The sequence below is a fragment of the Sapajus apella genome, unplaced genomic scaffold, assembly GCF_009761245.1.
Source record: "Sapajus apella isolate SASKATOON/1434 unplaced genomic scaffold, GSC_monkey_1.0 scaffold152, whole genome shotgun sequence".
Taxonomy (NCBI): Eukaryota; Metazoa; Chordata; class Mammalia; order Primates; family Cebidae; genus Sapajus; species Sapajus apella.
Window position 1 is genome coordinate 1,650,234 of NW_022437092.1, and position 27,427 is coordinate 1,677,660.

The window sequence follows — 27,427 nt, forward strand, 5'->3', positions numbered from 1 at the left end:
TCTAGTGAGTTCCACACCAGACGCCATCCTAAGAACTTGTGTGTGTTAAGATAAAAGCTCAGGCAGGGTGCTGCTGTTACGTCTGCCTTACAGAAGTAACCTTGAGCAATTCAGTATTATCTTTGCCCATGATTAAAATATCAGCCTTTGGCCTGGCTCAGTGGTTCACATCTGTAATTCCAGCACTTTGGGAGGCCAATGTGGGTAGATCATGAGGTCAGGAGGTCAAGACCATCCTGGCCAACATGGTGAAACCCCATCTCTACTAAAATACAAAAAAACTAGCTGGGCGTGGTGGCCTGGGCCTGTAGTCCCAGCTACTTGGGAGACTGAGGCAGGAGGATCACTTGAACCCAGGAGGTTGAGGCTGCAGTGAGCCATGACTGTGCCACTGCACTCAGGCCTTGGGAACAGAGTTAGATCCTGTCTCTAAAAAAAATAAAAATAAAAAATAACACTACCCAAACCCCAGGTGGACTCTTTCCAACCTCAGCTCTGCACTACACATACATCTTGAAGTGAATCTACTGAACGAGCTTCCTTTCCCTCGATGCCAATTGCTAGGGTCTGTCTCAGTCCTCACTCAGCTGTTTGCCCTCCACTAAACCACAGCGATCTTCCTATAATTGCTTCTAATTCTTTTTTTTTTTTTTTTTTTTTTTTAGATGGACTCTTGCTCTGTTGACCAGGCTGGAGTGCAGTGGCACAATCTTAGCACACTGCAACCTCCGCCTCCCAGGTTCAAGCAATTCTCCTGCCTCAGCCTCCCAAGTAGCTGGGACTATGGGTGCAACCCACCATGCCTAGTTAATTTTTTGTATTTTCAGTAGAGACAGGTTTTCACCATGTTGACCACACTGGTTTTGAACTCCTGATCTCAAGTGATCTGCCCGCCTTGGCCTCCTAAAGTGCTGGGATTGCAGGCATGAGCCACGGCGCACGGCCAGTTGCTTGTAATTCTGTCAGTTAGTTCAGGGGTACCCATTTAGAACTTTATCCCAGTGCTGTGTATTTGCTTAGCTCTCCCTGGGAGAAGCATTTTCCTTTGCCCCTGACTAGAGCAGAGGATCTCCAGCGCAGGAACTGAGTGTGCTGCATCCTTTGGTCTCCTCCTTGCCCCGCCCCGCCCACTTAGGTGCCCACCTCAAAGGACGTACACCCCAAGTAAGGCTTGGATGGATGTTGCTTACAGAAACACATTCCTACCATCAGGGCGAGGTGGCTCACACCTGTAATCTCACTATTTAGGGAGGGGGAGGTGGGTGAATCACTTGAGGTCAGGAGTTCAAGACTAGCCTGGCCAACATACTGAAACCCTATCTCTACTACAAATACAAAAAATTAGCCAGGTGTGGTGGCAGGCACCTGTAGTCCCAGCTACCTAGGAGGCTGAGGCAGAAGAATCGCTTGAACCTGAGAGGTGGAGATTGCAGGGAGCCGAGATCGCACCACAGTACTCCAGCCTGGGTGACAGAGCAATACTCTCTCACCAAAAAAAAAAAAAAAAAGAACACATTCCGACCTTGCAGTCTGCCAGAAAAGACAAAATATAGCTGCTTTGTTTATTTGGTTTCTTGAGATTCTCAAACACTTGCTCACTTGGCTGACTGAATGGTCATTTGTACCAAATAAAAAGGGAAAAAAATATCAAGGGCATTGAAGAGTTTTCTCTTTCCTTCCTGTGATCTGTCCACATGGGACTAATTTAAGAAAAATTAAGGCAGAACTTTGTGTTCAATACCAAAGACTGAAGACACTGAGAGGGAAAAGGCCTCTTTCACCACCTGCCAAAATCTTCTTCTCTCTCCACCCTTCCAGCACACACAGAAGGGGCCATGTAGGGCCAGCCCAGAGGTGCACTGAGCTGGGGAGTCTACCGCCAACAGAGGCCCTAAGTGACCTGCTATGGGGTGGGCCTGGTTGTCCCCAGCCCCAGCTTCCCCCTCCAAGGTCAGAGAAATTCTGGTGCCTCTAAGCAGCCTGTTGCTCATCTCTGCAGAAAACATGTTCAATCTGCTGATCATTTCCTCTTCTGCTCCACAACTTGGGAGAAAAAAATGAACACCATTCCCTAAATTCATCAGCCACTAAATTAGAAAGTCATTTCAAAATATTGAAGAAATTTAAGTTAGTTTAGAAAATGATAGGCAAATGGAACTCTACTACATCATACTGGGAGTTTATCTAATTTGGTTTGTTCCTTTTTGTTTTTTAGACAGCGTCTCATTCTGTCACCCAGGCTGGAACGCAGCAGTGTGATCTCAGCTCTCCCTGGCTCAAGCGATTCTCGTGCCTCAGCCTCCCAAGTAGTTGGGACTACAGGCACCTGCCACCATGCCCAGCTAATTTTTTGTATTTTTAGTAGAGACAGGATTTCACTGTGTTAGCCAGGATGATCTCAATCTCCTGACCTCATGATCGCCTGCCTCGCTCTTCCAAAGTGCTGGGATTACAGGCATGAGCCACCACACCTGGCTGATGTTTTTCTTTTCAAATGAAGAAATTATATAGGTATATTGACAAGTAAACATGGTCATGATATACTGCAAAGTGAAAAATGGAGGTTGCAGGTCAGTATGTGTGATGATTGTATTTTCTAATAAAAAAAACTTTATCTGGGCCAGGCACAGTGGCTCACGCCTGTAATCCTTGGGAGGCGAAGGCAGGCAGACCCCTTGAAGTCAGGAGTTCAAGGGCAGCCTGGCCAACATGGTGAAACCCCATTTCTACTAAAAATACAAAAATTAGCCAGGTATGGTGACACGCATCTGTAATTCCAGCTACTTAGGAGGCTGAGGCGTGAGGATCATTTGAACCCAGGAGGCAGAGGTTGCAATGAACCAAGATTGGGCCACTGCACTAGAGCCTGGGTGAGAGTGAGACTCTGTTTCCAAACATAAATAAATAAATAAATAAATAAATAAAAATAAAAAACCAAAAACCCCAACACTGTATCTGTATATATACAGAAAAAGTCTGACCAGGCGTGATGGCACACGCCTGTAATTCTCAGCACTTTGGGAGGTCAAGGCAGATGGACTGCTGGAGCCCAGAAGTTCAACATCAGCCTGGGTAACATAGTGAGACCTCGTCTCTTCCAAAAAATACAAAAATTAGCCAGGCATGGTGGTACACACCTGTAGTCCCAGCTATTCAAATGGCTGAGGTGGGAGGATCACCTAAGCCTGGGGAGGTCGAGGCTGCAGTGAGCTACGATTGCGTCACTGCACTCCAGCCTGGGTGACACAGCAAGACTCTGTCTTGAAAAAAAAAGAAAAGAAAAAAAATCTGGGCGCAGTGGCTCATGCCTGTAATCCCAGCACTTTGGGAGGCTGAGGTGGGCAGATCACATGAGGCCAGGAGTTTGAGACCAGCCTGAGCAACATGGTGAAACCCTGTCTCTACTAAAAATACAAAAATTATCCAGGCGTGGTGGCACATGCCTGTAATTCCAGCTACTCAGGAGAGTGAGGTAGAAGAATCTTGTGAACCCAGGAGGCAGAAGCTGCAGTGAGCAGACATCGTGCCACTGCACTACAGCCTGGGTGACAGAGTGAGACTCTGTCTTTAAAAAAGTCTGGGCTGAGCACATTGGCCCCCGCCTGTAATCCTAGCACGTTGGGATGGTGAGATGGGCAGATCACCTGAGGTCGAAAGTTCAAGACCAGCCTGGCCAATATGGCGAAACCCTGTATCTACTAAAAAAATACAAAAATTAGCTGAGTGTGGTGGCGGGTACCTGTAATCCCAGCTACTTGGGAGGCCCAGGTAGGAGAATCACTCAAACCTAGGAAGTGGAGGTTGCAGTGAGCCAAAATCGTGCCAGTGTACTCCAGCCTGGGCAATAAGAGCAAAACTTCGTCTCAACAACAACAAAAAATCTAGAAGTAGTGTACTGAGGTTAGAGTCCTGTCCTGTTTCTCATGCTCTTCTACAATTGATCATCGTCCTATGGCTATGCTAGATGTTAACATTAGGGAAAGCTTGGGGGAGGGTAGCTAGAACTCTCTGAATTATTTCTGCAACTTTTCAGTAAGTCCCAAATTACCTCAAAATAAAAGTTTTTTAAAAAGCCTGGAATAATTGTTAACAGCAGCATACATTTGTGTCCTACCTTAGGTCAGTTATGGGTGCTTCACAGATACTAATCCACATGTGAGCTCTAAGGGCAGGATCCTCCACCTTGGGGGACATTTGGGGCTGGATCATTCTTTGGGGCTGGGAGCATGCTATGCATGGTAGGATATCTGAGTAGCATCCTTGGCCTCCACCCACTAGATGTCAGTATCTTTTCCAGTTATGAAAACCAAAAGTGGTGGCTCACACCTGTAATACCAGTACTTTGGGAGGCCAAGGTGGGCGGATCACCTGAGGTCAGGAGTTCTAGACCAGCCTGGCCAACACTGGGAAACCTATCCCTACTAAAAATACAAAAATTAGCCAGGCATGGTGGTGCACATCTGTAGTCCCAGCTACTCAGGAGGCTGAGGCTGGAAAATCACTGGAACCCAGGAGATGGAGGCTGCAGTGAGCTGAGATTGCGCCACTGCACTCCTGGACAAGAGTGAGACTCCATCTCCAAATTAAAAAAAAGTATCTAAACATTTCCAACTATCCCTTGGGGGCAAAATCCCTTCCTCTTGCCTACTAGAGAACCACTGCACTAAAGGAAATAGTGTCTTTATTGTCCCCAATTTACAAAAGGGGAAACTGAGGCACAGAGGAACTCATCCACCATCACACAGTGAGCAGAACTGGGATGTACCCAGGTTTTGAGCCCCAGAATAAAACACTCAGCCACATACCAGGTGGCCTTGCAGTACATCAAACACTATTCCAGGGGTCATCTCTGGGACTGGTACAGCAGGGAGGCTGTCCCGCTGCCTGAAGCCCCGGGAGACCTCCTCTAAGCTGTGGACCCCTCCAGAGGCTTGCAAAAGCTCTAGAAAACTTTCACTTTTCCTATACATCCTCTCCGTCATTTCTATTTTTCTTTCCTATTTTTTTCTTCTTTTTGCTGGCATAACAAAACACTGTTTTTATTTGTTTGTTTGAGACAGGATCTCGCTCTATCAGCCAGGCTGGAGTGCTGCGGTGCAATCTTGACTCACTGCAACGTCCACCTCCTGGTTCGAGCAATCTTCCTGCCTCAACCTCCCAAGTAGCTGGGACTACAGGTGCCCACCACCACACCCGGCTAATTTCCTTATTTTTTGTAGAGACAGGGTCTCACTATGTTGCCCAAGCTGGTCTTGAACTCCTAGACTCAAGTGAGTTGGCCTCCCAAAGTGCTGGGATTACAGGCGCATACCACCACGCCTGGCTAATTTTTGTATTTTTAGTAGAGACTGGATTTCACCATGTTGGCCAGACTTGTCTCGAACTCCTGATTTCAAGTGATCCGCCTGCCTTGGCCTCCCAAAGTCCTGGGATTACAGGTATGAGCCACCACACCTGGTTAATTGTTTTTCAATTTATTTCCTCTCCTTAAAAGAAAACAAGGATTGGCCCGGTGCTATGGCTTGCACCTATAATCCTAGCACTTTTGAAGGCTGAGGTGGGCAGATCACAAGGTAAGGTGCTTGGGACGGCTGTGTTAGCCAGATTTGCAATAAACAAGCCTGCAGTCGGCCGGGCGCGGTGGCTCAAGCCTGTAATCCCAGCACTTTGGGAGGCCAAGGCGGGTGGGTCACGAGGTCAAGAGATCGAGACCATCCTGGTCAACATGGTGAAACCCTGTCTCTACTAAAACTACAAAAAAATTAGCTGGGCATGGTGGCGCATGCCTGTAGTCCCAGCTACTCAGAAGGCTGAGGCAGGAGAATTGCCTCAACCCAGGAGGCGAAGGTTGCGGTGAGCCGAGATAGAGCCATTGCACTCCAGCCTGGGTAACAAGAGCGAAACTCCGTCTCAAAAAAACAAAACAAAACAAAAAGGCCTGCAGCTTCCCAAAAGCAGAAGCAGAAATCAAGAAACAACATACCTGAGGTCCCCAGCTTCCTCTTAGTCATTTTATCTTCCCCTTGAAAAATCTGAAAACAAGCAAAATCTCTCATCATTATAAGCAGTCCCTGTCTCTGTCTATATCCAGTGGCCTTGGCTGAGGGCAGAGGATACCCCCATCTGCACTTCAGCCCATTTGGCTAACCCAGGGTCAGATGGCCACCATTGGGACACAGAGTCACAGCCACTTTGGGCCATGGACAGTTAGGAATTCAAATCTCCACGCTGCTGATCTTATGCCCAGGACCTGAAAGGCATATGGCCCCTGGGAGCTCCTCCTGGGAAGCCCCGGGACCCAGACTCCGATCCCTGGAATGAAATAGTCTGTGTGAAGCCCCTCCCTCTAGACTGGGGTATCTGGGAGCCCTTCCAAGGACACTCGAGGACATTCCAGGGGCTTCTGGGGCCTTTTGAGACCAGCCTAGCCAATATGGTGAAATCCCATCTCTACTAAAAATACAAAAATTAGGCTGGGTGCGGTAGCTCGTGCCTGTAATCCCAGCACTTTGGGAGGCTGAGGCGGGTGGAAAACAAGGCCAGGTGTGGTGGTGCATACCTGTAATCCCAGCTACTCAGGAGGCTGAGGCAGGAGAATTGCTTGAACCCAGGAGGCGGAGGTTGCAGTGAGCTGAGATTGCACTCTAGCCTGGGTAACAGAGTGAAAAAAAAAAAAAAAAATTTAGGCTAGGCAAAGTGGCTCAGGCCTGTAATCTCAGCACTTCGGGAGGCTGAGGTGGGCAGATTACTTGAGGTCAGGGATTCGAGACCAGCCTGAACTATACAGTGAAACCCTGTCTCCACTAAAAGTATACAAATTAGCTGGCCATAGTGGCACATGTCTGTAATCCCAGCTACTTGGGAGGCTGAGGCAGGAGAATCGCTTGAACCCGGGAGGTGAAGATGGCAGTGAGCCGAGATCACTCCACTGCACTTTAATCTGGGCGACAGAGCAACACTCCGTCTCAAAAAAAAAAAAAAAAAAAAAAAATTAGCCAAGCGTCGTGGCACACACCCATAATCCCAGCCACTCAGGAGACTGTGGCACGAAGATCTCTTGGACCCAGAAGGCAGAGGTTGCAGTGAGCCAAGATCGCGCCACTTTTAAAGGGGACAGCTGGGTCCTTGGAGGGGCAAGAGCTACCACAGGCTGGTTTCTCCCCGCCTTGGGGGCGAGGCAAGCCCAAACCGACCTGGGCCACAGAAGTCGTTGAGGACCTTCTGTTCTTATCAGAAACGAGCTCTACCCGGATCCGTTGGCAATAAGTGCCTTAAATTATCCGCGTTACCATTTTCGGAAAACATAAATGGCCAAACTGGCCCTCACAGAAACCCGGAGGCTGAGTCGGGAGCTGAAGGATCACATAGCCCGAGGGTGGACCCTGTGGATCCCACTCCGGGTGACAAGCCCCACACTGACACTACGCGGATCACCGAAAAGTGAGGAACCCACAGCCCGAGAGCCCACGTGAAGCCGGGGCCCGTGGGTGTCTGCAAAACGCCGTGAACTAAACAGAGGTCGCCGCCGCTCACACCTGCGCGCGCGCTGATTCTTTCCCGCGCTCCGCGAGGCCCCGCCCTGCGCATGCGCAACACGAAGGCCATCGCGCAGCCCGCGACACTGCGCATCGCCGCCACCAAGCGCATGCGCGCCCTCGCACTGTCTGCCGGGAGTTGTAGTTTCGGCGCTTTGGACCCGGCGAGTCCAGTGGCCGCGCTCCGGTGCTGCGGCGCCCGAGGCCCGAGGCGGAAGTGCGGCGGCCAAGCAGGGAGGCGAGGGCTCGGGATCGACGGCCGCGGGGCGCTGACGAGGGGTGCAGGACTCAGGAAGGGCACGTGCGCGGCGACAGGGCCGGGGGAAGGAGGCAGAGCAAGGCCGGGCTTGGGGGCCGGTGGTTCGGGCATCCAGCCTGGAAGATGCACAAGAGGAAAGGACCCCCGGGACCCCCGGGCAGAGGCGCTGCGGCCGCCCGCCAGGTGAGTCTGCCCCCCACGGCCCCACCTGAGGATCCCTCCCCACCCCCGATACAGACGCTCAGGGAAGAGCCCCACCCCCCGGGGAAGCCCGATCTCCGCCCCCAGGTGAGCCCCGTACCCCGCCCGTCCCAAGCGAGACTCCAACCACCACCTTCCCCCACAAGGGTGGCCTACAGGCCTTGGCTCCCCAGCTTCTGGGGCTCCGCCCCGGGTTCGGGGCCACCTGTTGCCGCAGCAGCTCCAGTCAGGGAGGGGCAGTCCTCGGACTTGGCACATCAAAGCTTTGCATCAGTCGGGCCCTGTCAGACTCTTTATTCCATTATACAGATGAGGACTTTGAGACTCAGAGACGTGAAGATATCTGCCCAAGGTCATAGGGATTAACAGCTTGGCAAGAGCTAAGCTCAAATCCAGGGCTGCAGCCATAAGCTCATGGCACTGTGGCTGGGCCTCTTCTCCCTTTCCCAACTCCTCTGCCCCAGGCACCAGGAAGTTTGATTTTTCTCATTTTTGATGGAAGGAGCCCAGGACATAGCTTGCTGTTCAGATTATTAGTCTGGCTGACCTGAAGTTCCCTCCTGACCTCTGCATATTGGAGCCTTGACTTCACAGCTCTGAGCCTCAGCTTCTTATCTGTAAAATAGAGACCTCTGTAATCCCAGCACTTCAGTAGCAGAGGCGGAGGCAGGAGACTCACTTGAGGCCAGAGTTCAAGACCAGCCTGGGCAAAAGTGAGACCCCCCCCCCCACATCTCAACAAAAAATAAAAAAATTTAGCTGTGCATGGTGGCATTTGCCTGTAGTCCTTGGTACTTGGGAGGCTGAGAAGGGACAATCGCTTGAGCCCAGGAGCTGAAGACCACAGTGAGCTGTGATCCCACTACTTGTACTCCAGCCTGGATGACAGAACAAGACTCTTTCTCTAAAATAAAAATAAAAAATGGAGGCCGGGTGTGGTGTCTCACACCTGTAATCCCAGCACTTTGGGAGGCCACAGCAGGCAGATCATCTGAGGTCAGGAGTTCAAGACCAGCCTGGTCAACCAACGTGGTGAAACCCCATCTCTACTAAAAATACAAAAATTAACTGGACGTAGTGGCGGGCACCTGTAAACCCAGCTACTTGGGAGGCTGAGGTGGGAGAATCACTTGAACTCAGGAGGCGGAGTTTGCAGTGAGCTGAGATCGCACCACTGCATTCCAGCCTGGGTGACAGAGCGAAACTCCGTCCCAAAATAAATAAATAAATAAATAATAAAAAATGGAGACCTCCAAGAGACCCTACATTACAGGACAACTGTAAAGATTCACAGAGATAGTTTATGGAAAGCGCTAGCACATAATATTCAATAAATGTTACTATTATCATTATTAGCAGTTGGTAGAGCCATACATAACTGCCAATATTTGGGCATTTTCTACCTACAGGAAAGGCAATTTCATATAGTTAAACACAGTGTTATCACATCATGATTGGTCATTAACCAAGATAGGAAAAGGCCCCACTTCCAACTCCTACATTGTCGTCAGGCCTTCTTTTTATTTATTTATTTATTTTTTGAGACGGAGTCTTGCTTGCTGCGCAGGCTGGAGTGCAGTGGCTCAATCTTGGCTCACTGCAACCTCCACTTCCCGTGTTCAAGCAATTCGCCTGCCTCAGCCTCCCAAGTAGCTGGGATTAAAGGCATGTGCTGCCACAACTGGCTTATTTTTGTGTTTTTAGCAGAAGTGGGGTTTCACCATGTTGCCAGGCTGGTCTCAAACTGCTGACCTCAGGTGATCCGCCCACCTCAGCCTCCCAAAGTACTGAGATTACAGGCGTGAGGCCACCACACCCGGCCCTGTCCATCCGGGCTTCTAATTGCTTTTTTTTGTTTTTTTTTTGGAAGACAGAGTCTTGCTCTGACACCCAGGCTAGAGTTCAGTAGCGTGATCTCAGCTCACTGCAACCTCCACCTCCCAGGTTCAAATAATTCTTCTGCCTCAGCTTCCTGAGTAGCTGGGATTGCAGACGCCCGCCACCATGCCCAGCTAATTTTTGTATTTTTAGCAGAGATGGGGTTTTGTCATGTTGGCCACGCCAGTCTCAAACTCCTGACCTCAGGTGACCCACCCGACTCAGCTTCCCAAAGTCTGGGATTACTGGAGTGAGCCACTGTGCCTGGCCATCAGGGCTTCTAATTGCTCTTGAAGCTTGGACCTTCCCACACCGCCCCCTCTGCTGAGGATGCTAGAAAGAAAAGCCCAACTATACAGAGTAGCTTTGCTTTGGGCAAAGTGTGGGGTCTGCTTCTCTCCCTCCCTCCCTCCCTCCCTCTTTCTTTCTTTCTTTCCTTTCTTTCAATAGGGCCTCACTCTCTTGTTCAGGCCGAGTGCAGCAGCACAGTCATGGCTCACTGCAGCCTTGACCTCCCCAGGCTCAAATGATCCTCCTGCCTCAGCCTCCGAGTAGCTGGGACCACAGGCACACACCACCACTCCCAGCTAATTTTTAAAAATTTTTTTGTAGAGATGGGGGCTCACTGCATTGCCCAGGCTGGTCTGGAACTCCCAGACTCAAGCCATCCTCCTCCCCTGGCCTCCCATAGTGCTGGGATTACAGGCATGAGCCACTGCGTGCACCCAGGGGCCTGTTTTTCCCACTGAACTTAGCTCAGCAGCACATCATAAGTGTGGATTCAGAGCAGGGAGCTGGGTCTCTTGCCCTCTGCCCCAGGTTGAACTGTGCCAGAGGGCCTGGCCTGTCTTGGAACACCTGTTCTGGGCCCGTTCCAGCCTCCTGGCCCTCGACAGGGAAACGGCTTTCCCCAGGAGACCTTGGTTCCTTCCTCCCCAAGGGACTCTGGATCTGTCATGGCTGGGTCCATCCCAAGGACTAACTGAACCCTTGCTGTCCCCCTAGCTGGGCCTGCTGGTTGACCTCTCCCCAGATGGCCTGATGATCCCTGAGGATGGAGTTAATGATGAAGAACTGGAGGCTGAGTTCTTGGCCTTGGTCGGGGGCCAGCCCCCAGCCCTGGAGAAGCTCAAAGGCAAAGGTGAGATGGTTAACACACCCTCGGAACATTTTCTCATCTCCTGCAAGTGGCTTAGGCGCAGAACTGGGGGCACTGGGTAGGTGGGGGAAAGATGACAGAGAGGACCCCTGTTCTCCTGGAGCCCACGGTCTAGAGAAGAGGGTCAAGATCAACTCTGGGCCCACACTGAGAGTTGGAACCCCAGCTCCATGCCACTTACTGACCATGTGATTTGATGAGTCACATCACGTGCATTGGCCTCAGTTTCACCATCTGTAAAATTGGGATAATCACTATGTTATAGGCGTTAATCTTCTGGAGTCCATATTTCACCCGGGGCCTCTGTCACGTAATAAGCTCATGTCAGCCAGGCGCAGTGGCTCACACCTGTAATCCCAGCACATTGTGAGGCCAAGGCAGGCAGATCCCTTGAGTCCGGGAGTTCGAGGTCAGCCTGGCTAACATGGCGAAACCCTGTCTCTACTAAAAATACAAAAGTTAGCCAGGTTTGGTGGTGAACATCTGTAATCCCAGCACTTTGGGAGGCCAAGGTGGGGGGATCACTTGAAGCCAGGAGTTCGAGACCAGCCTGGCCAACATGGCAAAACCCTGTCTTCACTAAAAATACAAAAATTAGCCGGGCTTGGTGGTGAACGCCTATAGTCCCAGCTACTCCGGAGGCTGAGGCAGGAGAATTGCTTGAATCCAGGAGGCAGAAGTTGCAGCGAGTGGAGATTGCGCCACTGCACTCCAGCCTGAACAACAGAGCAAGATCCCATCTCTAAAAAAAAAAGAGAGAAGCTTCATTCAGGCATGAATTACTGTGCTGTTGGCTGTGAGTTCAAAGTTAATGAATTAACAATATAGATTTAGTAAGTTGTCTTCAAACAGAAACATACAGAGCAAGGTTGTGTATTGATCAGTTGATTAAAATGTTGTGACCAAGCTGGGCTTGGTGGCTCACACCTGTAATCCCAGCACTTTGGGAGGCTGAGGCAGGTGGATCTAAGGTCAGGAGTTCGAGACCAGTCTGACCAACATGGAGAAACCCTGTCTCTACTAAAAATACAAAATTAGCTGCGTGTGGTGGCGCACGCCTGTAATCCCAGCTACTCGGGAGGCCGAGGCAGAAGAATCGCTTGAACCTGGGAGTCAGAAGTTGCGGTGAGCCGAGATCGCACCATTGCACTCCTGCCTGGGCAACAAGAGCGAAACTCCATCTTAAAAAACAAAAGAAAAAAAAAATGTTGTGACCAGAGCTGGGTGTGGTGGCACATGCCTGTAGTCCCTACTACTTGGGAGGTATAGGCAGGAAGATCACTTAAGGCCAAGAGTTTGAGGCTGCAGTGAGCCCCGATCGGGTCACCACACTCCAGCCCAGGTGACAGAGCAAGATCCTGTTTCCAAAAAAAGGTTATGACTGGAGGCTCACAGGAACCTAAGCTGAAATTTCCCCTAGGAGCAACAGTCCCATAGCCACTAATTTAGTCTTTCAGGCAACTTTATAGGATACAACTTAAATAATAACAAGATACCAGCAATGTGCTGTTCTAAGGGTTCCAGTGCCCTTCTGTGCTCCAACTTCCCTATGAAGGAGAAGCTGTTTTTATCACTTTGTCACAGAGAGAGAAACTGAGGCCCAGAGAAGTGAAGTGACTTGCCCAAGGTCTCACAGCAAGAAAGTTGCAGAGCTGGGTTTGTTGTTTTCTTGTTGTGTGTTTTTTTTTTGTTTTTTTTGTTTTTTTTTTTGAGACAAAGTCTCACTCTGTTGCCCCAGCTAGAGTGCAGCAGTGGTGCAATCTCAGATCACTGCAACCTCTGCCTCCTGGGTTCGAGCAATTCTCCTGCCTCAGCGTCTCCAGCAGCTGGGACTACATGCCACCACGCCTGGCTAATTTTTGTATTTTTAGTAAAGACTGGGTTTCACCATGTTGGCTAGGCTGGTCTCGAACTCCTGTCTTCCAGTGATCCTTCCACCTAGGCCTCCCAAAGTGCTGGGATTACAGGCATGAGCCACCATGCCTGGCCTGCAGAGCTGGGTTTTGGATTCAGGTAGCCAGGCCCCAGACCTGAGGCTGAATAAGGAAGAAATGAAATGGGGAAGTCGGCGAGAGGTGGAATGACCTAGCTTGTCCGGGATGGGAAATGGGGGCTCCTGATGGATGACCCTGGTCCATCTGCGGCATCTCCCTGCTGCCAGGTCCCCTGCCAATGGAGGCCATTGAGAAGATGGCCAGCCTGTGCATGAGAGACCCGGACGAGGATGAGGAGGAGGGGACCGACGAGGACGACTTAGAGGCTGATGATGACCTGCTAGTGAGTACTGAGGGCAGGGTGGGGGCTCTTAGCCCATTGCTCCCATCCAGCAGGCCCTCATGTCCTGTCCCCGGCCACGTGTTCCTGCAGGCGGAGCTAAATGAAGTCCTTGGAGAGGAGCAGAAGGCTTCAGAGACCCCACCTCCTGTGGCCCAGGTACAGTTCAGGTGGCCCCACTCCCTTCAACCACAACCGAACTGACAGCCCAGGGCTCAAGGCCTACCCTTTTTTTTACAAGATGGAGTCTTGCTGTGTCACGGAGACTGGAGTGCAGTGGTGCCATCTCAGCTCACCGCAACCTCTGCCTCCCAGGTTCAAGCGATCCTCCCACCTCAGCCTCCGGAGTAGCTGGGACTACAGCTGTGCACCACCACACCTGGCTAATTTTTGTATTTTTTGGTAGAGATGGGGTTTCGCCATGTTGGCCAGGCTGGTCCTGACCTCAAGAGATCCACCCATCTTGACCTCTTAAAGTGCTGGGATTACAGGCATGAGCCACCGCGCCCAGCTCACTCTTATCCTTCACAGCCACGTGACTGACATCAGGCAGTAATAGGACACTTCTGAAACCCCATTCCCTCCACTGGGGAATGGGGACTATGATTTCTGCCTCACTGGGGCAGGGAGGCTGGTTCAGGGGTGGCATGTGGCTGTTAGGGCAGAAGGGGCTGATGGGGGCATCCCAAGTGGGGTCATCACCCAGACTGTGCCCCTGCCCCTCCCACAGCCGAAGCCTGAGGCTCCCCATCCGGGGCTGGAGGCCACCTTGCAGGAGAGGCTGGCACTCTATCGGACAGCAATTGAAAGCGCCAGGCAAGCCGGAGACAGTGCCAAGATGCGGCGCTATGACCGGGGACTTAAAGTGAGTGGGCAGAGGGCAGGGTACAGGGATCCCTGCCACCCTGATCCCCACACCAAGCTCTTGGCTTCTCCCAAACCAATACTCACACCTTGTCTCAGACGCTGGAAAACCTGCTGGCCTCCGTCCGGAAGGGCAATGCCATTGATGAAGTGGACATCCCACCGCCAGTGGCCATAGGCAGAGGCCCGGCGTCCACGTCTAGCTACAGCCCTGCACCCACCCAGCTGGCTCCTGGAACCGCGTCAGCCCTGGAGTCCAGGGTCACCCTGGAGGGACCTCCTCCCTCTGCCCCAGCCTCATCTCCAGGCTCGGCTCAGCCCCAGATGCCCCCAGGTAGGTGGTGGGCAGGACCGGGCTGATGTGGGATCTGAGTGGGCCGTGCAGCAGGAGGCTGCTGTAAGAGGTGCAGGCTGTGCCCTGATTGTGAGATATCTTTAACATCTTCAGTCCTGGGGTCCTCATGCCCCTGGAGTTCATGAATACCTTCCGAGCAGGACACAGATACCCAGAGAGGGTTGGTTTTTTTTTTTTTTTTTTTTGAGATGGAGTCTCACTCTGTCCAATTATATCAGCTCCAATTATGTCAGCAAGAGGTACATTTCTGGCAGAATTTTACTCTTGGTATACAAAAACTATCAAAAGGCGCAGTAGGGGCTCAGCGTGGTGGCTCACGCCTGTAATCCCAGCACTTTGAGAGGTCGAGGCAGGTGGATCACGTGAGGCCAGGAGTTCAAGACCAGTCCTGGCCAACATGGTGAAACCCCGTGTCTACTAAAAATTCAAAAAGTAGCTGGGTGTGGTTGCGCATGCTGGTAGTCCCAGCTACTCAGGTTGCTGAGGTAGGACAATCACTTGAACGGGGACGCAGAGGTTGCAGTGAGCCAAGATTGCGCCACTGCACTCCAACCTGGACAACAGAGCGCGACTCTGTCTCAACAAGCAAACCAACAAAACCAAAAAGCTCAGCCAGGTGTGGCGGCTCACACTTATAATTCCAGCACTCTGGAAGGCCAAGGTGTTCGAGATCTGTCTGGGCAACACAGGGAAACCACATCTCTACAAAAAATTTAAAATTAGCCAGGCATCATGGTGCATGCCTGTAGTCCCAGCTACTTGGGAGGCTGAGGTGGGAGAATCGCTTGAGCCTGGAAGGTTGAGGCTGCAGTGAGCTGTGATCACACCACTGCACTCCAGCCTGGGCGACAGAATGAGACCCTGTCTCCAAAAAGAATTGATGTAGGTTTTGCTCAATTCCATGCTAATAATAATTGTAACAAGAGTTTGACCTAGAAAAACACATTGTTTTTAACACTGAAAGATTTATGATCGCAGGCAATGAAACCAATACAATGTCAAACTTGAGTCCCTTCGACCTCCAAATGTTCAGGAGAGTAGCCTAAGTTGAAAGCAATGGGTCCAGTTGTTAGTCTGAAAAAAGGATACTGTGTGCTATTTTATGGGCGTTTCCAGATTTTGTAGGCAGTGGGTGGTGTCTTGATTGTGCTGTGTTATTTTATACTAAGAATTGCATGTATAACTTTAAATTTTGAGATACTTCCCCAGAAAACATATTGAGCATATTATTTGAAACTATAACTAACACTCTGTTTAAAAAGCACTGAATACTGGGTTTTGCAATTTTGCAAACAGACTGCATAAATGTATTTTGGTTGTAAAAATATACAATAGGGTAGGCAAAAAAGACTTTCAAACACACAGCTATGTCATGTTAGCATAAAATTCTGTGGGGGACGTGGATGGAAATAAGAGAAGACTGAAAATTCCCAACTGCTAAAAGTGAGTCCCAGGATATATTTAAAAAGTGAGTCGGGCACGGTGGCTCATGCCTGTTATCCCAGCACTTTGAGAGGCTGAGGCAGGCAGATCACGAGGTCAGGAGTTCGAGACCAGCCTGACCAAGATGGTGAAACCCCGTCTCTACTAAAAATACAAAAATCAGCCAGGCATAGTAGCGAGCACCTGGAATCCCGGCTACTCAGGAGGCTGAGGCAGGAGAATCACTTGAACTCAAGAGGCGGAAGGTTGCAGTGAGCCAAGATCAGGCCATTGCACTCCAGCCTGGGCGGCAGAGAGAGGCTCCTTCTCAAAAAAGGAAAAATAATTACATTAAATAAATAAATAATAAATGGTTTACACGGTGAACTTGGCACAGGCCCTGGAGGCTTCCTGTACCTTGTTCCCTCTTCCAGGTCCCTGCAGCCCAGGCCCTCTGGCCCAGTTGCAGAGCCGCCAGCGTGAGTACAAGCTGGCTGCACTCCATGCCAAGCAGCAGGGAGATACCGCTGCTGCCGCCAGACACTTCCGCGTGGCAAAGGTGCGTCTAGCCGGACGAACAGGACTGGAGGGACAGGGCAGGACATGGCCCCGTGTGAAAGCACCTGGTTTGCTGGGTCAGGCTGACCCAAATTTGCATCCTAGCTTGGTCGCTCCCTAGTGATAGTTTGCTATAAGTCTGGGAGCCTCAGTTTACCCCCCCCCCGTGAAATGGGCACATGTGTTGGAAGAGGATTAAGCAAGATGGTGCAAAGGGAAGGGAGGGGGCTGGAAGTCCTCGGTGACATGGCAGGGCCGGGCGGCTCCCCACGGGGTCCCAGCCTGCAACTGCACCTCAGCTTCTAATCTTCCTTCTCAGAGCTTTGATGCTGTCTTGGAGGCCCTGAGCCGGGGGGAGCCCGTGGACCTCTCCTGCCTGCCCCCTCCACCTGGTGAGGACCCTGCCATGCCCACTGTCTGGGATGGTTTCAGGCATACATTAAGTTCTCCTTGCTGCTGCCACCCCGTTGGTCAGGCCCAGGGACCACCCTCAGGCCAGACCAGCTTGTTGGGGGGTGCAGCAAGCAATCCCCTCATTGGCCTGGACCTCTCTGTCCCCAGACCAGCTGCCCCCAGATCCACCGTCACCACCGTCACAGCCGCCAACTCCCACTACAGCGCCCTCCACACCAGGTAGGTTCGGGGACCCTCTGGGGTGGGGGGCAGGCTGGAGCCAGACTGTCTACCTGTCCCTTGACTCTTAACTTTACTCCCCTGTCCGGCCTAGAGGTCCCCCCACCCCCGAGGACCCTGCTGGAGGCACTGGAGCAGCGGATGGAGCGGTACCAGGTGGCTGCAGCCCAGGCCAAGAGCAAGGGGGACCAGCGGAAAGCTCGAATGCACGAGCGCATCGTCAAGGTGCCCTGGGGACTCGGGGGGAGGTGGGGCAAGGGGGCAGCCCTGGAGCTCTTCCGCGGGAAGACCTAACACCTGTGGCCCTTGCAGCAATACCAAGATGCCATCAGGGCTCACAAGGCTGGCCGAGCCGTGGATGTTGCTGAATTGCCTGTGCCCCCAGGTAGGCCCCGCCCCCGGCAGGCTGTGCCCCCCAGTTCCTGTTCCTCCAGCCTCTGAGCCTGGGCAGATGCTATAACTCCTCATGGCACAGGCTCAGGGAGCTGAATGCAGCATATTCAGGGGGTTTGTAAACTTGTTAATCAATTGGGAGCTTGACATTGGACATGACGTGTTTGCACCATAGAAATTGGCAAACTGGCTGGACGCAGCGGTTCCTACCTGTAATCCCAGCACTTTGGGATGCTGAGGGGGGAGCATCACTTGAGGCCAGGAGTTCAAGACCATCTTGGGCAACATGGCTAGACCCCGGGGCTACACGAAATTTAAAAATTAGCCTGGTGTGGTGGTACATGCCTGTAGTCCCACTACTGTACACCAGCCTGGGCAACAGAGCAAGATCCTGTCCCTAAAAATAAAAAAAAAATTTAAGAAATAAAAAATAAAGGTCCAAGACTCTGTAGGTCGGGGAGGAATCTGTATCTCCACCATAATGGCGTGCATAGGTCTCCATCCTGACCACACAATAACCAGGCCTCAACCGGCCGCCCAGGCTTTCCCCCCATCCAGGGCCTGGAGGCCACCAAGCCCACCCAGCAGAGTCTGGTGGGCGTCCTGGAGACTGCCATGAAGCTGGCCAACCAGGATGAAGGCCCAGAGGATGAAGAGGATGAGGTGCCTAAGAAGGTGTGAGGTTTGGGGCCGGGTACAGTGGCTCACACCTGTAGTCTCAGCACTTTGGGAAGCCAGGGTGGGAGGATCGCTTGAGGCCAGGAGTTTGAGACCAGCCTGGGTCACATAGTGAGACACCCGTCTCTACAAAATTGTTTTTTAAAAATTAGCCAGGCATGGTGGCACTCATCTGTAGTCCCTGCTACTTGGGAGGCTGAGGCGGGAGGATTGCCTGAACTCAGGAGTTCAAGGCTGCAGTGAGCCATGGTTGTGCCACTGTACTCCAGCCTGGGTGACAGAGCAAGACCTTGTCTCTAAGACAATTTAAAAAACAAAAAAACAGGTGTTTGTTTGGTGAGAATTGTCTGAACCGGGAGGCGGAGGTTGCAGTGAGCCGAGATCACGCCACTGCACTCCAGCCGGGGCAATAGAGCAAGACTGTGTCTTAAAAAAAAAAAAAAAAAAAGGTGTTTGGGGCCAAGGACTTTGAGTGAGGCAGGGGAGTGGCCCAAAGCAAAGTCCTGGGATCCCACTAAGTGACCACTGTTGTCAGCATCAGACCCTGATCTTTGGGGACTGCACTCATCACAGGTGCTAGGTAGTCTCTGACATCCTCTCTGTTTCTTCCTCCACAGCAGAACAGCCCTGTGGCCCCCACAGCCCAGCCCAAAGCCCCAGCCTCAAGGGCTCCCCAGTCGGGATCAGCCCCAGCAGCCAAAGCACCCCCCAAAGGCACATCCACCAGAGGTAGGCACCCCCTCCCTGTCCCAGCTGTCTGTTGCCTGGCTGTAGCTTCAGCAGCACCTGTAGCAGCTCCTATGCCCACAGCCCAGCAGCAGCTGGCCTTCCTAGAGGGCCGCAAGAAGCAGTTACTGCAGGCCGCGCTGCGAGCCAAGCAGAAAAACGATGTGGAGGGCGCCAAGATGCACCTACGCCAGGCCAAGGGACTGGAGCCTATGCTGGAGGCTTCCCGCAATGGGCTGCCTGTGGACATCACCAAGGTGAACCCTCCGGGCCTGTGGGAACTGCCTGGGCATCCACCACCAGTCAGGCTCCTGCCCCTTAGCAGCCATGCAAACTGAAGTGTATCAGTCAGGGTCCAGCTGTGTAACAAATAGGTCCTCCCAAGACAGTGGCTGAAACGAGACAGACATTTATTGTTTCTTGCCTGTACCACTCAGGGCAGCCTGGGCTCTGCAATGGGAGGTCCTCCAGGGCCTGAGTTCCTTCCATCTTATTGCTTTGGTGCACCCTAGGGGGGTCATCCTGGTCCACATGATCCAAGTGGATCCTGTCGGAAGGATTAGAGAAAGAGGCAGAGATAGTAGTCCCCTTTAAAGGAAGTGACATGACTATTGCTTCCATCCCTTTGCCCAAAACTAAGTCACATGGCCATATTTAGCTGCAGAGGAGCCTGAGATATGTAGTCTCTTGTTGGTGCACAGCGTGACCAGCTGGAGCTCCATTACTAGGGAAGGGAATGGGATCAGATTTGGGGAGACACTTAGATTCCACCACTTTGGGCAGGACCATTCCTTTCTCTCTGAGCATCATTTTTCTCCTTGGGGAAGAGGAGATGGTGACCCCCACCTCAAAGAAACACAGCCAGGATTCCTCATGTGTTACAGTAATACCCATTATAGGAAATGTGTGGAGCTTGAACTGGGCACCCAGCAAAGGGCACCCAGTTCAAGGAAGTGACATCACTTTTGCTTGCCTCTCATTGGCCCAAACTAAGTCACATGGCTACGTTTAGCCTCAGAGGAGCCTGGGACATGTAGTCTTTGCTGGGCACTGAAGACATGGCATTGAGCAAAAAAGGCAAGATGCACACTCTGGACACGGTGGCTCACACCTGTAATCCCAACTACTTGGGAGGCTCAGGTGGGAGGATCACTTGAGGCCAGGAGTTCAAAACCAGACTGGGAAACACAGTGAGACCCACTGTCATGGAGCGGATATCTAATTGAGAGACCACAAGAAACACATAAATAAATACAGTCCTTTATCATAGCCCAAGAGACCTGCACCATCTGCCCCATCACCTCCCTTTCCTGGTCTCTTGTTTTGTTTTGTCTTGAGACAGAGTCTTACTCCATCGCCCAGGCTGGAGTGCAATGGCGCAATCTCAGCTCACTGCCACCTCTGCCTCCCAGGTTCAAGCGATTCTCCTGCCTCAGACTTCAGAGTAGCTGGGAGTACAGATGCATGCCACCACACCCAGCTAATTTTTGTATTTTTAGTAGAGATGGGATTTCACTGTGTTGGCCAGGCTGGTCTTGAACTCCTGACCTCAGTCAATCCACCTGCCTCGACCTCCCAAAGTGCTAGGATTACAGGCATGTGCCTCTGTGCCCAGCCTGTCTGGTCTCTTTCACCCACCCCTCAATCACTCTCCCCTTGCTGTCTAGTAGCCTCAAACACCAATCACTCTGCAACCTCAGGGCCTTTGCACATGCAGTTCCCTCTGCCTGAATGCTTTTCCCACAGACACCTATGTGGCTCACTTTCTCCCCTCATTAGGTCTCTGCTCCGACATCACCATCTCCAGGAGGCCTACCCTAACTGCCTGTCTAAAATCCCTCCCTGTCGCCCAGATTCCTCTGCTCCTCCTCCCAATTCTGTGCCTCCCTGTGGCATGTGTCCCCTTCTACTCTCTCATATGATTTACTTATTTCTTCTGATTATTGCCCATCTCCCCAAAGAGAATGTCAGCCCCTCGAGGGCAGGGATTTTGGTCTCTCTTCTTCATCGCTGGTGCACAGTAGGGGCTCCATACATGATATCTCGAACTCTGGAGCTCAAGCAATCCACCCACCTCGGCCTCCCACAGTGCTGGGATTATAGACGTGAGCCACCGCACCTGGCACCATACATGATTTCTGGGGTGACTGAAGGATGCTCTTGTTAAGTGGGACAATGGAAAGATCAAGAAAAAAGAGCAGGGGCTGGCTGTGGTCGTTCATGCCTATAATCCCAGCAATTAGGGAGGCTGAGGCGGGCGGATCACTTGAGGTCGAGAGTTTTCAAGACCAGTCTGGCCAACATAGTGAAACCATGTCTCTACTAAAAATACAAAAATTAGCCAGGCGTGGTGGTGCATGCCCGTACTTCCAGCTACCCGGGAGGCTGAGACAGGAGAATCGATTGAACCTGGGAGGCGGAGGTTGCCGTGAGCCAAGATCACGCCACTGCACTCCAGCCTGGGCAACAGAGTGAGACTCTATCTCAGTAAAAGAGAAAGACCAGGGAAGGATGACAGAGCGATGGCTGGGGAGTTCCCCCTATCAAGGAAGGACGACATTTCTGCAGAGCCCTAGGTGGTTCTGCTTGTCCCCCTTCCCCTGCCACCAGCCTCGTCCTTCCCAGGTGCCTCCCGCCCCCGTCAACAAGGATGACTTTGCCCTGGTCCAGCGGCCCGGCCCGGGTCTGTCTCAGGAGGCCGCCCGGCGCTATGGTGAACTCACCAAGCTCATACGGCAGCAGCATGAGGTGAGGGGGAGACCCCCAGCCCATCCCCCAGGGGTGTGATCCTCCCTCCCCTCTCCTCCCTTCTCTTGCCTCACTGCTTTCTGTTCCCCCAGATGTGCCTGAACCACTCAAACCAATTCACCCAGCTGGGCAACATCACTGAAACCACCAAGTAAGTGCCCTGCCCTGTGCCAGACATGTGCACCCCCAGCCACCCACTCCAGGGCCAGGGACATGAGCAGGCCCTCTTACTGGCAGGTTTGAGAAGTTGGCGGAGGACTGTAAGCGGAGCATGGACATTCTGAAGCAAGCCTTCGCCCGGGGGCTCCCCACGCCCACCGCCCGCTTTGAGCAAAGGACCTTCAGCATCATCAAGTAAGGCTCCTGATCTACGCCCCACCACGTGGCCCCGATGGCCCTTTGGAGGTGGGGGGTGCGGTTTGTGCTCCCCGGAAGCCAGCAAAAGATTTACACCTGGAGGAAAGTTTGGATGGGCATAAGAGCGCAGCACGTGCAAGGGCCCTGGGGCAGGCATGAGGCACAAGTGAAGGGTGGCGTGGGTGCAGTCACAGGGACACATTTGAGAAAGATCTGGAGAGTGCAAAAGTGTATCTTGTCCCAGGGCCCGGGTGAGTCCGTGGTGGACCAGAGAGGAGTTATTGCTTAGGTGGGGATTGGTCTTGCTACTCTTAAGTCTTCCTGTGCCCCCAGGAGTAGGGATCCTTTTCTCCACTTTTTTTTGTTTGTTTGAGACAGAGTCTTGCTCTGTCGCCAGGCACCAGGCTGGAGTGCAGTGGTGCGATCTCAGCCCATTGCAACCTTCACCTCTCGGGTTCAAGCAATTCCCCTGCCTCAGCCTCCTGAGTAGCTGAGACTACAAGCATGTGCCACAACGCCCGGCTAATCTTTTGTATTTTTAGTAGAGACAGGGTTTCACCATGTTAACCAGGATGGTCTCCATCTCCTGACCTCATGATCCACCCGCCTCGGCCTCCCAAAGTGCCGGGATTACAGGCATGAGCCACCGCGCCTGGGCATTTTCTCCACTTTCTAAACGGGGTTAGGTGCAGCCACTGGCCCTCCAGTGGTTCCTCACTGCCCCTGGGATAACCCACACCCTACCCTGCCTCCCCCGTCTCCACATAGCCTGGCTCCCTGTCGCCTTCTCTCTGCCTGCTGTCCCCGCTTCACTCAGCTCTGGCCACACGGGACTCTTTGGTCCCTCCTACAAACCAAGTGTGTTCCTACCTCAAGCCTCTGCATCAGCTCTTTCCTCTGCCCCCGCCCTCTTCCCCAGGTCTCCATGTGGCAACTCCCTCGACATCTAGAGTCACCTACAATGTCACCTTCCCTCTGAGAGCCCCCCGTCTATCCAATCAGTCCCCTCTGAGCACACTTCGCCCTCCCTCTCTACTGAGGTTTTTATTGTTTCTCTATTTATGTACCTATGCTCATCTGTCCACTCAGCCAGACTGAGCACAGGGTTGGCGTATTTCTTGTTTACTTCTAGATCCCCAGCAGCTAGGGTACTGGCTGGCACATAGTAGGTACTCAAAAAATACTGTGAAATGAACAGAAGGTCCCCCAGCAACTAGGGCACTGACTGATGCTTTTGTAGGACTCAAAATATATTAAGTGAGGCCTGGCTGGGAGGCCAAGGCGGGCATAGTATTTTGAGGTCAGAAATTCGAGACCAGTCTGGCCAATATGGTAAAACCCCATCTCTACTAAAAATACAAAAATTAGCCAGGTGTATGTGTGTATATATATATATGTATGTATGTATATATATATGAAGGACCTACTGGCTGGCACATAGTAGGTACTCAAGAAATGCAAGAAATATTGGGAAATGAAGGGAAGATCTCCCAGCAGCTAGGGCACAGACTGGTGTTAGTAGGACTCCAGAACTATTAAGTGAAGGGAATGTCACTCAGCAGCTAGGGTACCTAGGACATAGTAGGTACCAAATAAATATACACAGACTGAAGAAAGGACCCAAAAGTGATCCATTGCCAACCTGAACAGAGAACTCTGATTCTAAAATGAGCCCAGGAGCTGAGACATCCCCAAAGGCCAGGGTAGGGTTTGTTTCCTGCCGCCACTGGGGGAAGAGAAGGCAGGTGGGCAGTGGGACTGAGGTGCCTGTTTCCCTGCCCGCCTGCCTGCCTGCCTGCCCGCCTGGAAGGATCTTCCCTGACCTCAGCAGCAACGACATGCTCCTCTTCATCGTGAAGGGCATCAGCTTGCCCACACCCCCAGGTGAGGGGGCTGTAGGTAGGGGTGAGGGTCATGGGGACCCCCTCTCTGCCCAGCTCTGACCCTTGTTTTGCCCACAGGACTGTCCCCTGGCGATCTGGATGTCTTTGTTCGATTTGACTTCCCCTACCCCAACGTGGTACGTGGGGAGTTGAGGAGGGGAGGGCTGCAGCCCTCAGTAAGCCAAAGCCAAGTCCCGGGCCCCTGAGATTTCCTGCCTCTTCTCTGGTCATAGGAAGAAGCTCAGAAAGACAAGACCAGTGTGATCAAGAACACAGACTCCCCTGGTGAGCCTCGGCTGGAAGCACCCCACGCCTACCCCCTTGCAGCAGAAGGGACGTAAGACAATGGCCTGACCCCACCCAACCCCCTCTCCCTCCTTCCCTCTGCAGAATTCAAGGAGCAGTTCAAACTCTGCATCAACCGCAGCCACCGTGGCTTCCGAAGAGCCATCCAGACCAAAGGCATCAAGTTCGAAGTGGTTCACAAGGGGTGAGCTAGAGAGAGCCATAGCTGCTGGGTGGGCTCCAGGCGAGGGGAGCTCCTCTCAACCAACCGTCCTGTCCCCACTACACACACATACACACAGGGGGCTGTTCAAGAATGACCGGGTGCTGGGGACAGCCCAGCTGAAGCTGGATGCACTGGAGACAGCATGTGAGGTCCGGGAGATCCTCGAGGTGAGAGGTGGACATTCATCTGCACGCTCCGGTATGGCCATGCTACTCGTTAACATTATTCACACACTGCGTGCCTTGAGCCCCCCATGGGCCCCTCTGTTGACCCAGCCCCTCCCCTCAGAGCCTCAGACCTCCCTACTGCCCAGCCCTAAATACTTTCAGCACCCCACTCCATTATGATCAGCTGATGTCTCAGCCATACCATGGGCTCATATTTTAGAAACTATTCTTGTTCTCCCTGTTCCTGGCCCTGGGCCTCTAGTCACTTCCTGCTTCCAACAGGAAGCAGGGTAAGTTTCTCCTTACCACCCCCAGGTCCTGGATGGTCGCCGGCCCACAGGGGGGCGACTGGAGGTGATGGTCCGGATTCGGGAGCCACTGACAGCCCAGCAGTTGGAGACGACGACAGAGAGGTGGCTGGTCATTGACCCCCTGCCAGCAGCTGTGCCAACAGTGAGACCCCTGCCCCCCATCAGCAGCCTTAGGGAGGGAAGCTTGGTTCAGAGGCCCAGGACTCACACAACTGGTTCTCTCCTCTGAAGCAGGTTGCTGGGCCCAAGGGGAAGGCCCCTCCTGTGCCTGCCCCTGCAAGGGAGCCAGGGAACAGGTAGGTATCTGGGCCAGGGCATGCTGGAGGGAACACCCCCTTCCCTTCTCAGTCCCACATGGACAGTTTCCCACCAGGCACAAATTGGACCATGTCCCTCTACTGCTTCAAAACCTTTCCTAGCCCCCGTTTTCCCAGAGGATCCAGTTTAAACTCCTCTTTAAGACCTTTTGTGATCTGACCATTGTCAATATATCCAGGCTTCTCTCTCTCCCCACTCCTCCTGTGGTTCATGGCCTCTGGACTTTCACTGGCCTCTGGACTTCCATGGGTTCCAGTCCCCTAAGCACCCCTACCCATACCCTTGCTCTCTGCTCCCCTGCCCACCTCTGATTCCTTCTTTGGATCCCAACTTGGCTGTTACCTCCTCCAGGAAGCCCTCCCTGACCACTAGGCGTCATAGTTTCCTGGGTGTGCAGCCATCATCCCCACTAGGTTTTGGGATCAGCAACACCAGGGTGGGTCTTGCCTACCTCCCACCATATCCCCAGTGCATCTTTTGAATTAACAGGGTTGGGCAGGGGGAATCTCTGCAGCCCCTATCCTTCCTCCACCCCTTAGATCAACCAGGCCCATGCATAGCCTCAGTGTGCTGGCCTTCGATCAAGAGCGTCTAGAGCGGAAGGTGGGTATCCATCCTACCGGGCTCCGTGGGGCAGGACTGGGGAGTCTGCAGGCCCAGGCAGGATCCTCACAGGCCCCTCTGTATCCTCCAGATCCTGGCCCTCAGGCAGGCGCGGCGGCCAGTGCCCCCAGAAGTGGCCCAGCAGTACCAGGACATCATGCAACGCAGCCAGTGGCAGAGGGCACAGCTGGAGCAGGGGGGCATGGGCATCCGACGGGGTAGGGGTTCTGAGATGGGCATCTGGTGGGGGAGGGGCTTAGAGAAGGATATCTGGTAGGAGAGGGGCTTGGGGATGGGCACCTGGTGGGGGAGGGGCGTAGGATGGGCACCTGGTAGGGGAGGGGCGTAAGATGGGCACCTGGTGGGGGAGGGGCTTGGAATGGACACCTGGTTGGGGAGGGGCACTTGCTGGGGGAGGGGCTCCCCACCCTAACTCCCTTCACCATTCTCAGAATATGTAGCCCAGCTGGAGCGGCAGCTGCAGTTCTACACGGAGGCCGCCCGGCGCCTGGGCAATGACGGCAGCAGGGTGAGCTGGGCGAGAGCCGGGTGGGCACTGGGTGGCAGGCAGGCTGGGGCCTGCAGGGACCACCTGCTGAATGCCCATCCCCCACAGGAGGCCGCAAAGGAGGCGCTCTACAGGCGGAATCTGGTGGAGTGTGAGGTGAGCGGCTCAGGAGATGGGGGTGGTTGGGGGCTCACTGTGGTCGTGGCCACCCCCCTGACCCTAGTGGCCTCTCCCCCAGCTGCAGCGGCTCCGCAGGTGAGAAGCCCATGAGGCAGGCGGCCCCCAGAAAGCGGGCAGCATGCCCCGGCACCGGGAAGAGCCAACACAGCCACGAACCAGACAAGCAGACAATCAGCGGACAATCGGCTCTGGACTCGCCCCTATTCCGGGCCCCCAGCCCAGCCAGAGCCTCCGTGGCTTCAGGGGTCGGGAAGGATGCCCACCAGCCAGCGTGTGCCCCTCACCCAGGCCTGGGTGGGCCCCAGAGAGTCCTGTTTGCACAGCCCAGGGGTGTCCGCTCTCTGGCCTGCCCCAGAGCAGGGAGGGTGGCTGGGACTGGGCCCCTGCAAGCACTTTACTTCCTGTCCCTCCCCGGCCTCAACCCCAAAGAAGCCGCTGGGGCTGGCCGGGCCCCACTGTCTCCCTGGGGCGCTGACCCAGCCCAGCTGGGACCTCAGGGCCAGCACATGGAATAAAATAGCCAGGGCCACACTTCACCCAGCTCTGTCCTGTGTGTTTCTTGCTTGGACCCTCGGCGGCCAGGCCAGGTCTTCCTACTCACCCTCTAGTTCCCCTGGAGGTGGATGGGGAGGCACCTGTCAGGGAACCAGGCTGGGGCAGTGTGCTTATGAAAGGTGCTTTCTTTTTAGAGACCTGGTTTCCCTCCAACACCCAGGCTGGAGTGTAGTGGCACAGTCAGCTCACTGCAGCCTCCCCCTCCTGGGGTCATGTGATCCTCCTGCCTCGGCTCCTGAGCAGCTGGGGTTACAGGAGGGTGCCACACCACACACCTGCCTTGAAGGGTGCATTTGATCCCCACGCTTGCTGTGTGCTTATATCTGTCACCCAATGTTTCTTCAGCGGGTA

At 53.2% G+C, this 27,427-nt stretch overlaps 2 protein-coding genes across 7 annotated transcripts in view; one reads left to right on the top strand and one right to left on the bottom strand.

The window, feature by feature from the left end:
* Positions 1 to 7,971, bottom strand: part of CUNH19orf57 (chromosome unknown C19orf57 homolog) — a 24,097-nt gene extending 16,126 nt beyond the window's left edge. The window contains 3 exon segments of the mRNA XM_032265876.1: positions 5,984 to 6,032; positions 7,194 to 7,341; positions 7,343 to 7,971. Coding sequence (XP_032121767.1) covers positions 5,984 to 6,032; positions 7,194 to 7,341; positions 7,343 to 7,905 — 760 coding nt within the window. The 5' untranslated portion in view covers positions 7,906 to 7,971.
* On the top strand, positions 7,683 to 27,057 carry CC2D1A (coiled-coil and C2 domain containing 1A). Of its 6 annotated transcripts, none has more exons than XM_032265869.1 (30): positions 7,708 to 7,977; positions 10,879 to 11,014; positions 13,194 to 13,309; positions 13,400 to 13,465; positions 14,037 to 14,171; positions 14,270 to 14,504; positions 16,382 to 16,506; positions 16,825 to 16,897; positions 17,067 to 17,138; positions 17,233 to 17,363; positions 17,451 to 17,523; positions 18,073 to 18,206; positions 18,827 to 18,938; positions 19,020 to 19,192; positions 21,561 to 21,683; positions 21,776 to 21,834; positions 21,921 to 22,037; positions 23,851 to 23,924; positions 24,002 to 24,060; positions 24,157 to 24,208; positions 24,314 to 24,413; positions 24,511 to 24,601; positions 24,917 to 25,054; positions 25,144 to 25,208; positions 25,770 to 25,833; positions 25,925 to 26,051; positions 26,286 to 26,362; positions 26,450 to 26,497; positions 26,580 to 26,596; positions 26,937 to 27,057. In XM_032265869.1, exons 1-30 carry the CDS (start codon positions 7,918 to 7,920, stop codon positions 27,034 to 27,036), a joined length of 2,952 nt encoding a protein of 983 aa, XP_032121760.1. In that variant the 5' UTR covers positions 7,708 to 7,917; the 3' UTR covers positions 27,037 to 27,057. The 6 variants fall into 6 exon arrangements, with proteins under 6 accessions (XP_032121763.1, XP_032121760.1, XP_032121762.1 ...); XM_032265871.1 differs by having other exon boundaries at positions 7,722 to 7,977; positions 25,147 to 25,208; XM_032265870.1 differs by having other exon boundaries at positions 7,722 to 7,977; positions 18,830 to 18,938.
* The last annotated feature ends 370 nt before the right edge of the window (positions 27,058 to 27,427 follow it).